Raw genomic sequence first — 10,755 nt, 5'->3', positions numbered from 1 at the left:
CATCCCTTTATAGAGAAAACTAGGTGGCCTCTGCTTCTGCTACCTGCCTACCTAAGATAGACTCCAAGCAAATGTGCCACTAACCTGCTTAGATCTAAACCTACTTAATCTGGCCTGAAGGATTCAGATAAAGATTGATTTGTGTTTCCAAAGAACTTTGGGCACCTTTAACTTATGCGCGGGCCTTTGCTGGGAGTGGCGGGGACTCAGCACTTCCTAGGATCAAGCCTGTTATTCCAGGTCTGGAGCAAGGCCGAGACCAGCTCGGACCCTAGAGGAATCTCAGTTGACCTTCTCTTCTCCCTGCCTTCTCCAGGTGGGCATTCACCTTGATCATCATCTCCTCCTACACAGCCAACCTGGCAGCCTTCCTCACTGTGCAACGTATGGATGTGCCAATAGAATCGGTGGATGACCTCGCTGACCAGACAGCTATCGAGTATGGCACCATTCACGGAGGCTCCAGCATGACCTTCTTCCAAGTAAACCCCCTTTTTTTTTTTGTTAACCGGGAGTGCGGGAGGGTGTGTGGGGGAAAAGTCAGGAGACACATTCTCTTAAAATCAGATGTTTACCCAGGATATGAACCTGGGCTCTTTCCAGCACACTCCATTCTAGCCCTGCGTAGGTGGCATCTGTAGCAGCTGGATCCATTTCATCATCCCTGGTTGCCACGAGATGAGATGATGCATGTGGTTGCATTTGTGTACGTGCAGTCCATACATGTGCGATGTAAAGGCCTTTCCCCCCCGCCCCAGTAAACTGAGAACTTGGAAAGAAACAGCAGTAGGCTGCACCCAGGGTGCAGAAAGACAAGTTTGCTCTTGGAAAGGCTGTTTACAAGGCGAGCGATTGTTTTCCTCAGTTGCATTTTGAGTGGGCTGAATCCTCTGCTTTTTAATTGAACTTGTGCACCCGGGTCCACCTCCCACTGTGAGTGCGGGGAGTTTTGATTGCAAGGAGCAGCACCAAAGTGGGTTTAGGATTAAGCCAGAGCTCAGAGAAGTGATAGGAAGTGAGGAGGAGTGAGGGGATTTGGAAGGAATCCAGTCACACACAACCTGGACACCCTCAAGGGGTAGGGTTGTGGGACAGCATTGCAGGACACACAGGCAAAACCCTAGGTTCCCAGCCCCAGGAGCTGAGCTCCTGCGCAGAACGCCAGGGAGTGGGTAGCAACGGCATTTATAGCCATATGCCAGAGCCCCTTGATAATACCATTCCTGACAGCCGGGTATTTGCAGCCAAATTTTGATACGTCTCTGCATTGTTAACATGGCCCTAACTTCTGCATATGCAAGGCTCAGTGTGTGCATGTGTGTAAGAATAAATGTGTCAGCAAACCCTGATCTTTCCCATGGATACATATACCTACTTGATGCAAATCAAGCTTTGTTCACGGTCAGGCCCATCATATCTGCATGAGTGATTGTACTTTCCTGCTCTCAGCAGCAATGAGGAGGTTAATCTTTTGACCAGTGCTTTGAATGCACAAAACACAGTCTGGGGATTATTTATTTATTAAATGCTGAAGCACCAAGAGGAGCAAGGTTTTCTTGCTTTCTGTTCAGTCTGAATTGAAATAGGAAGCCCAGAAATCTCTTGAGTGAATCTGATCTTTCCAGCCCAACTTTTCAGACCCTAGAGATTTGGAAAAGGGCTGCTTAAGCAGATTGCTGTATCTCAGAAAAGCCAAATGTAGCACAAGCAAATAAAGAAGACTGTACCTCAGGCACTGAATCAGCCCTGTTCTTTTCAGGGAAACTGGCAGTGTAAAAATCAAGGGCTCAGTTCTCCATTGCCAAGCACCTTTCCTAGTCATCTGAACCAGAATAAGTTGAACGACAAGCGGGGGTGACGCAGGCCTGAATCAGAATGCAGCATTTTACCTGCACTTTGCACTTGTCTTATGTTGGCAAAAGCCACTGTGTGAGATCCGGGGAGACAGAGGCCCCAGATGTTAAAGAACAAAAATAAAACATGGAAACACTAAACTGGAGTACATTTTAACTGGAATTAATATTACCATTTCTGCTCTTTGTTGACTTTTTGCTCTCCATTTAGGTCAAGCAGTGTAAGTGTAGCCGTGTCGGTTCCCCTTTTTATGCAGCCAAGATGGGCTGGCACCCAAGCTCTAAAATCAAACACTTGCAAACTGTAAGGGAGGTCTGGCTCAGATGTCCTTATGAGTGTCATCATGGTCCTACTGAAGTCAGTAGAAAGACTCCTGGTAACTTCAGTAGGCTTTGGATCAGACCCATGACTGGATGAATCAGAAGGCCACGTCCAGAAAGCCTCAAAGACTGGTTCAAGATGCAGACTTTGCAGCTCAGCCCCATCAGTCGTTCCTGGACCCTTCAACATTGTCATTCTCATTTCCCACCTTGTTTCTGGCGAGACTGGGCTGAGACTGTTGTACAGGAAGGTGCGCTGGTCTCCGAGCAAACCAACCAAGCAAGAGCAATTCCAGCTGGAATCAGTTGTCTTAAAATGTTGCCATAGAAACATTTTTCTTCTAAGGTTTTGCAATTTTAAAAAAATGTTTTGAGGCCTTAAAACATCATGGGAACCTATGGCAGTGGTGCATATCTGGGCACCCAAACCCCTTAGACTCCTTGCAAAATCCCAGCCTTACATTGGTACATGTTTTCACTTGGGGCGGAGCCCCCCAGGCAGTGCTGCTCCAATGGCTCCTCTTCTCCCCTTTCTTTTGCAGAACTCCCGTTACCAGACATACCAGCGGATGTGGAATTACATGTACTCAAAGCAGCCAAGCGTGTTTGTAAAGAGCACAGAGGAAGGGATCGCCAGGGTGCTGAATTCCAACTATGCCTTCCTGCTGGAGTCCACCATGAACGAGTATTACCGTCAGCGCAATTGCAACCTCACGCAGGTCGGGGGCCTTCTGGACACCAAGGGCTACGGGATTGGCATGCCAGTCGGTAGGCAGTGAAGAAAAATTATAGTCATTCTCAGCTGTCTGCAGAGGATTGGAGCATTTGAAAGGCAGAAACAGCTCTAGAACTGATGCCACGTTTCGCTGATCTGCCTGGTGTCCCTTTCATTTCAGAGATGCCATCAGGAGGAAAATCAAACGCATTTTAATTATTCATCTGCCTGCCCCCACATCATTTAAAATGATGTTTCCTATATATATATATAAAAAAAAAATGCGTGCGTCTTATTTTTCTGCATTTGTGCTCTTTGTGTACTATGTTTCCTCTCAATCAGCACTGGGAGTGAAACCAGGCAAGCTAGTTTCACTTTCTGCCTTGTCTCCCACCATAGTGCTTTGAAAGAGGCTGCCAACTCCATTGATTTTTATCACAAGCCTTTTGATGTTGGGTGTTTTTTGTAAGCCCCTGCTCCTGGAATCTTGGCTTTAATTGTCTTTTATAAGAAATAAAATGTCGTTAGTCATTGTGGTTGCAAAAAAAAAAGAAAAAAGAAAGAAAACTAGAAAACATTGTCCCTAAAAGGTTCCAGCTCCAGAAGGCAACTACATGGTTTCCTATTTGCTATGCTGAAAGATCTCATGATTGTTAAGCCAGTCGTGTGATCTGGGTGCCGTGGAGGGGCTACTTTTTTAATGTTTGCGGTTAACGATATTGAAGTAACAGTACTAATAGCTTTGGTGTGCGATTCTCATGCAGTAATGCAGCACTGGGCTCATTTGAATGGTTCATACTGCAGAGGAAGGTTTAACTCCCAGAGCAAATCCCAAGCTAACTGTATTTTGCTATTCCTATTATGTACTAGCCCTACATTTCAGGCCAGAGTTTGCCTTGAGAAACAGTGAAATTGTAGGGGATAAAAGGAGTTAGAGTCTGGCTCTCATTACACTGGTGCAGTCCCATTGAGTCACTCTATATTTACCATGCTGTAGCTCATCATCTATCCTAGGTTTTCTCTCCAGTGCAAAATACAGGGACAGCAAGAGAGCATGGAAACTGAGCCTGGCCTCCAGCGAGTGTTCGGGTTTGCCCAATGATTGGGTTCATTGGTGTTATTGACAGGGAGGGTTTTCTTGCCATCCTTTGCTCCACACAGGAGCAAGGGCCGGAGTAAGATTAGACACGCACAGGCAGCATGACGAGGGATTGGCCTGTGTGGCTCAAGGGAATGGGAATGAGATAGGGAGCTGCCCACTTGAATGCTAGCCAAGATGGCAGCAACTCAAAGTTTTCTCCCTTCTGATGCTGTTGGGTGGCCTGGGTCTGATTTCCATCGAGTCTTTGCTGGAGAAGCAAAATCACCACTTGCAATTAGAAGTCATTTGTCGGCAGGCTCCACTTGGATTTGAAGGCGCCTTGAAGAATGAACTCCCTTGTAGTCTCGTAGAGTCGGGGGGGGGTGGGGGTGGCCCTCTCCTGCTTGGGCAGGTTGCCAGGGCCGTGTGTGGTGGGTGGGAGGGATGGAAAGCCATCCCGGCTGTCCCTTCATCTCCCTCTTGGCTTTTACAGGCTCCGTCTTCCGCGATGAGTTCGACCTGGCCATTCTCCAGCTGCAAGAAAACAACCGGCTGGAAATCCTGAAGCGCAAGTGGTGGGAAGGAGGCAGGTGTCCCAAAGAGGAAGACCACAGAGCCAAAGGTAAAGCCCGACTCAGAGAGATAAGACCACCCTCCTTCATACCAGCTCTCAGAGACGAGGCCATCGCGCCTTCACATAGCAGAGCCCGATAACAAGGATGTAAAGCAGCAACATCATTATTGATTCGAGCAGGGTCGACTCCCAACCCAGATAGGAGTGATACCCAGCCTCCTGCCTGAGGAGCAGCGGGATTGTTGGTTTTTTTCCTTTTCTTCTGACTTAAGATTTCTTCCTTTCACAATGCAAGGAGAAAGCCAAACAGCTCTGCTGTGCCTCATGCTGTGTGTTTTTGCCTGGGGCAAAGAGAGTAGCAACAACCAAATGACAAATATTGGAGGCATATGGAGGGTAAATTATCTTCTAATGAATGTCCGCAACGTTACATGGGAAACCAGACAGCTGAAGGGAATTGCATCCAAAGCCTGAGCCCCTTTAAGAGGAGATGGAGCTTTGTTGCAGGGCCATTGGTTAATGGGCCTAATTTAAAGCTCCTTCAGAACAGGGAAGGGGGAACAGGGACTTTATTAATAAAGCTCTAAAACTGAAGAGCAAATTCTTCTGGGTAATGCTATGCAAATTGCCATAAAAGCCACAGCATTAGGCTGCTGTCCCAGCGCTAGGAACACTTGCCAGGTTAAAGCAATTGCTGCATTTTTTTGGCAGTCACCCTAACCTTAGTGAGCATTTTTCTGAGAGGCTAAAAGGTTCCCTGGCTGAGAGAACAGCCTTTTGACCCTCCTGAGCCCCGGGGCCAAGAGCCAAGCAGACTTGTGATTGCTGTTTCATTTTCCTGGTAGATCAGTTGCAGGAGGGTTTGTTTTTTTTTTCCTTGTTTTTTTTTTTCTTTTCCATTTTTTTGCTGTATGGCACAAGCTGGATGGACCACACATGGGCTTCAGCTGGCCAAGAAGCTCCCTCCATATGCTGCTTCATTAGCAGAGAAAGCTGCTCTGTGCATGAGCCCATAGGAAAGGCTGCGAGTTGCTGGGAATTACAAGTGGGCCCTCAGATCTGGAGTGGCATTTCAGGTTCCCTGAACCCAGGTTTCAGGGTCAACCAATTGTCCTTTCAAGAGAGAGAATGATCCAAGAATAAAGGCAGTGTCTGTAAGTGGGGGAGACCTTGGACATGGTTTCCAGGCAGGTCTGCAGGGTGCAAAGCAGCCTGGTACGTCCCCTGGGCTAGCTCTGCCTGTCCCATGTGTGCAGTGAGCTCCCGGAGCTCCCCAGCATGTCAGCGCAGATCCTAGCAGAGCTTGTGAGCCACGACCTCTCTGAGCCCATCAGTTTATCAGAGCAGGCTGTAGCTGGAGCACCACCACCGTCCCCCACCACTGAATATACCAGGAAGAGAAAAGAGGCAATGAGGTGGCTGCCTTCACACCCCCAGGCTCCGGAGCTGGGTGGAAACAGGGGTGGGGAGCTGGTGAGTTCACGGTACATGTGCTGCACAGCCAGGGCAGGGAGCTCCCTCTGCTCCCCCGGATCTGCCGTGGTCAGGGTACCTTCTGCATGATGCTGCCTTGAGCCGTATAGATGTACCCTTCTTGTCTTTGTTCCCGCTCCACCAAGTGGGGCCTTTATCTCACCAGAAGATCACAAAGAGAAGCACGTCAGAGAACAGGAGTTGCTTGGATACTAGTGTCACGGGGGCCAGGATTGAACTGTAGGTAGGCAAATTAGACAAATGCTGTTTGCAAAATGCACCCTGTCGTTTGGATCCAAAAACCCACAATTGTGGGTAGGGCTGCTTGGAGCATTAATGCTTATAGCTCCAGTGTCTTTTCCGGCCTACCTCAACACCAGTAGTTTCCAAACTAGAGGTTGTGACCCCATTTGGGGTCAGAAGCCATACCAAAATCCAGTGATAGCACTTGGGCTCAGACCAAAAGGGTTGTGACCCGGGATTTTTGGGAAAAAGACTGGGAACCGCATGTTATCACACCCTCTTCCCTCTCTCTCCTCTCGAGTTTTAGGCAAAAGAAGCATGGGGGAACAGGGATATATCTAGACACTTTACTCTTGGCTTTGGCAGTTCTGTCCCATTGCAGATAGCCCCCCAGTTGCAGCAAAGGAGGCCTCTGCAAGGTGCTCAGCTTTTCCCCAGTTACTTTAAAGATCGCATAATAAGTCATATTTTTAGCCACTTGCTTCCAGGCCTCTCTCGCTGAGAGTATTGGATTACAGGAGAGTCTCTGAGTGCCTTGTTGGACAGAAACAGCCACCCAGTGACTTGTGAGAGCACTAATTGCTTTATCTTGACATCCCAAATGCACGAGCGAGCTTCAAAGGGATGAAAATAAACTGATAAATTATTAAATGCGGTTACTACATTCCAGGGAGGGAAGGAACACAGGAGTATTTTGCTTAGCAAACTCAGCAGAGAACAAACTTGGAACAGACCCCAAAGGCTGAGCCCAGCACAAGGCTCCCAACATTTTCGGGAGCATTCCTGGCTTCTACCACTGGTGCGCTAACCATTGTTGCGTCCCTGCTCAGCGCCTCAGTTTATCCCAGCTGTGAAATGGGGGTGGTCACAACCAGCCCCCAGGAGCAATGTGAAGTGAATGAAAGTGTTTTAGGCACCCTGAAGAAAGGTGCTCTGGGAACGAGGGAGTGTTGTTTTAAATAGGAGCCTAGAGATCCTGATCCATTCGTGGGAGAGCCCTAGAGGTGAGGATGGCAGGGCCAAGGAGAGTCCTGGGGCTTAAGTACAGGAAGGTGGGGAGCATCCCTGAACCGAGTGTGGGGATGAGAAAATGAGGGGCATCTCCGAGATACCGGGCTGGGATCAGGCAAGGGTGAGGCCGTGCTCTGGGTTGTGAATTTGGGAGATGGAGGTGTGAGTTGAATTGGGTGGTGGTTACAAGATACATTTTATGTCCTGTAATTGCTGCCTTAGTGGAAACATCTCACCCCGCAAAGGCCTGATTTACTGGGTGACTAGATCGCTCCAGAAATTCTGCCAAAAGAATGATGGAGAACAAGGGAGAAATGTGACCCCGTAAGTTTTAAAACAAAACAGGTCAGCAATTTACAAGGGTTTTGGTGAGATTTTATATCAAAAAGCCATGCAGAGATTAAGTCAATAAATCATCGATTCTCACACTTTGATTTAATGTTACAGCGGGGGGAGGCAGATTTTATAGGTGTTCTGGTTGACTAATAGCTGCACACAATCACCGCAGCGTAAGGTGCTGCATGCTTCACGGTGATCAATCAAGAGCCCAGTCCACCAGGGACCAAAACCAGCACTTGGGTGAGTGAGAAGTCGTTTCCAGACACTGCAGACTGCGCTACAGACACAGGTCCCTGACCCTGATGTCAGCCCTGAAATACTTGAACCAGCCAGCTTTGCTCTGCAGAGACACGAGAGGACAGGGCTAGCTGTTCCCATGTGATCTGCTGAAAGGAAGGAGTCAAGCTATTACTGAGGCCAAGAAGTTGGGAGGTTTCCCAGATGCATAAAGAATCAGGGCCAAAGTCTCAGCTGGTATAAACCGACATGCTTCCTCCAGACTTCAGTGAAGGGAGGCTGGGAATATGGCCCACTGACTTCAGCTGAGAATCCAGCCCATTGATTTCAATGCAGCGTGGCCAGTTTACCCCAGCTGAAGATCTGGCCCTTAAAGCCAAATTAATCCCTGGGAACATGACTCCTGAAATCAGCATTTCAAATTCCAATCTTGGTTATGTCAGAGCAAATCCAGAGTAGCTCTTTGCCCATAGAGCTACACCAGACTGCGCACGGTGGAGGATGAGGATGTCACTTGCTGTGTGTCCAGCTAGCACCCAGCAGAACAGGGCCCTTATCTTGATTGGAATATCTAAGTGCCACTGCAATATAAATAATTGTGATAGTTTTACATCAGCACTTTTAAATGTAATCAAAGTAACTTTTCCTGCTGCTGAACTCGCCTAATGCTCTTGTCTTCCTTATCTTTTCTCTTATTTCCATTTGCTGAGCTCAAAGCAACTGGAGCTAGGTGAATGGTATCTGAGCTTGCATCTTTTTCCTGTTCTCAGTCTGTATGTGGAGTGCTTTCCACGTCCCCGAGATGCTTTTTCTGGTTTGGAATTATTTGCTAAATCATCCTTTCTAGGAAAAACTGTTCACAGCCAGTGATTACAAGTCGCTCGGTATTTGCTGCTTGATCTGGGCTAGTTAATTTTGTTTGAATGGCGCAGGTTACATTGCATTTATTTTGGTCCCTGAATGGAATCACACAGTGATGATTAGCATCAAGTTCCCACGTGCTGATGAGCTCAGTACTCACTGTATCTTCCTCTCTGCTTGATTCCTTCCTTTTCTTTCAGGCTTGGGGATGGAGAACATTGGAGGAATCTTTGTAGTTCTCATATGTGGCCTCATCGTAGCAATTTTTATGGCAATGCTGGAGTTTTTATGGAGCCTCCGGCACGCTGAACAGTCAGAGGTAGGACTCAAAATGTCATTGCTGTTGCAGGGACATCTATGTTCATGCTTATGAGGTGCTCAGGTACTGCACCAATGGAAAGATTCTTAAAAAAACAAAAAAAAAACAAAACCTGGATGGATCTGGGGCAGATGGGGGATCCAAGTTAGGTTCAAGCACTCTAGGCAGAGGGATGGAGACCGCGTGAGGATTTCAGAGGCAACTGGTGAGGGCTAGCACCCATGAAAACTGTTAAGTCCTTTTAGCGGAGTCCAAAGCTTGTGAAGACCCTGTATGCAATTAGTAAGAAGGAGGTGGAAATCCCAGGGGAAGTTGGCATGGATCTAGAATGTATCTAAATTCCAGGCACAGTTGATCGAGTCTGGAACACGTCTAGAACAAGTAAAGATCCCAGTTGTGGACCTTGGGGATCCCGAACATGAGAGCACCTTTGATGTGGACCGTGGGAGGCAGAATGAGTGAGGATTTCAATTAGTAGCATCTAGAACAGGTGGCAGACCCTGGGATCCCCAAACTGTTGAAGATCCCAAGCACCGGCCTTGGTATCTCCAGAATGGTTCAGCATCAGGATCCAGAATGGGTGCAGTTGTTGGAATCAGCCCCTTAATGTAGGGAGCAGTACCTGTTGGAAACCAGCCTCTTGCCTGTGTCTGCCTTCCAGGTGTCTGTGTGCCAGGAGATGGTGACAGAGCTGCGCAATATCATCCTCTGCAAGGACAGTTTCCACCCTCGTCGGAAGCGAGGGGGGATGATACGGACTCGCCCTGTTATTCCCGAGGAGCGCCGAGCCCGCAGCACAACCACACTCAGCAATGGCAAGCTGTGCGGCGGGGGGGAACCTGACCCTCTGGCCCAAAGACTTGCACAAGAAGCTGCCCTGGTGGCTCGAGGCTGCACACACATCCGGGTGTGCCCAGAGTGCCGGAGGTTCCAGGGCCTCCGGGCACGGCCGGCTCCCGGCTCACCTGCACGAAGCGAAGAGAGCTTGGAGTGGGAGAAAACCACCAACAGCAGCGAACCCGAGTAGAGCGGGACAGGGGACGTGGGCAAGGAGGGCCGTGTTCCGTTTTACAGAACATGGACTTGTACAATGTGAAACTCGTTTTTAAATTAAAAGCAGTTACCCAGCTTCTCAAGACCAAGACAAAGGCTACGAACCAGGCCCAGCCAGAGACATTTTGGTACCTTTCCCTATTTAAGAGGACATTGCTCCTACTGGAATGCTAATCAGCAGGAGGAAGATCCTCTGGTTGGCCTATCTTGAGCAGCTACCCCTCACCTTGAAACTCTGGGGTGGGGAGGAGGGACGCTGAGGGCAATTCACATACCAGATCTGCTCCAACGGGGGGCAAGAGTCATTGCTGGAAATTCCCCATCCTAGGACAAAAGAAAGGACAATAATGCCATCTCTCCCAATCACATAGATTCAAACAAGGATGTTCTCCAGAGGGGATGGGGGATGGGACAGGGCTATTTTTATTTGATGCGGGGGGATGGGAAGGGAGGAGTAATCTATTTTACTTTATTTTTGGTACTTCAGGACCTAGGGTCTCCAGCGCACCGGATTTCAGGTGCTAAAATCTCCTTCCTTTGCAGTGATGTGGCAGGTAGGGTGAGGAAGAGCAGGATGGGACACAGCTCCCAAATAGCAGCAGTGGTTGAGATGAAAATCCAGTAGAGGAGTTAAAAAAACATATATATATATAGTGAAATGCCAAAAAAAAAAAA

At 48.3% G+C, this 10,755-nt stretch overlaps 1 protein-coding gene across 1 annotated transcript in view; it reads left to right on the top strand.

The window, feature by feature from the left end:
* The window catches only part of GRIK4 (glutamate ionotropic receptor kainate type subunit 4), a 236,848-nt gene extending 226,135 nt beyond the window's left edge, over window positions 1-10,713 (top strand). The window contains 6 exon segments of the mRNA XM_019510059.1: window positions 317-482; window positions 2,717-2,942; window positions 4,464-4,592; window positions 8,909-9,027; window positions 9,689-9,917; window positions 9,920-10,713. Of these exon segments, the coding sequence (XP_019365604.1) occupies window positions 317-482; window positions 2,717-2,942; window positions 4,464-4,592; window positions 8,909-9,027; window positions 9,689-9,917; window positions 9,920-10,254 (1,204 nt within the window). The 3' untranslated portion in view covers window positions 10,255-10,713.
* Window positions 10,714-10,755: the final 42 nt, after the last annotated feature.

This window comes from Gavialis gangeticus, unplaced genomic scaffold (assembly GCF_001723915.1).
Source record: "Gavialis gangeticus isolate Ggan-Ray unplaced genomic scaffold, GavGan_comp1, whole genome shotgun sequence".
Lineage (NCBI taxonomy): Eukaryota > Metazoa > Chordata > Crocodylia > Gavialidae > Gavialis > Gavialis gangeticus.
The sequence above is the reverse complement of the archived record's forward strand: the minus strand, read 5'-3'. Positions and strand labels throughout refer to the sequence as shown.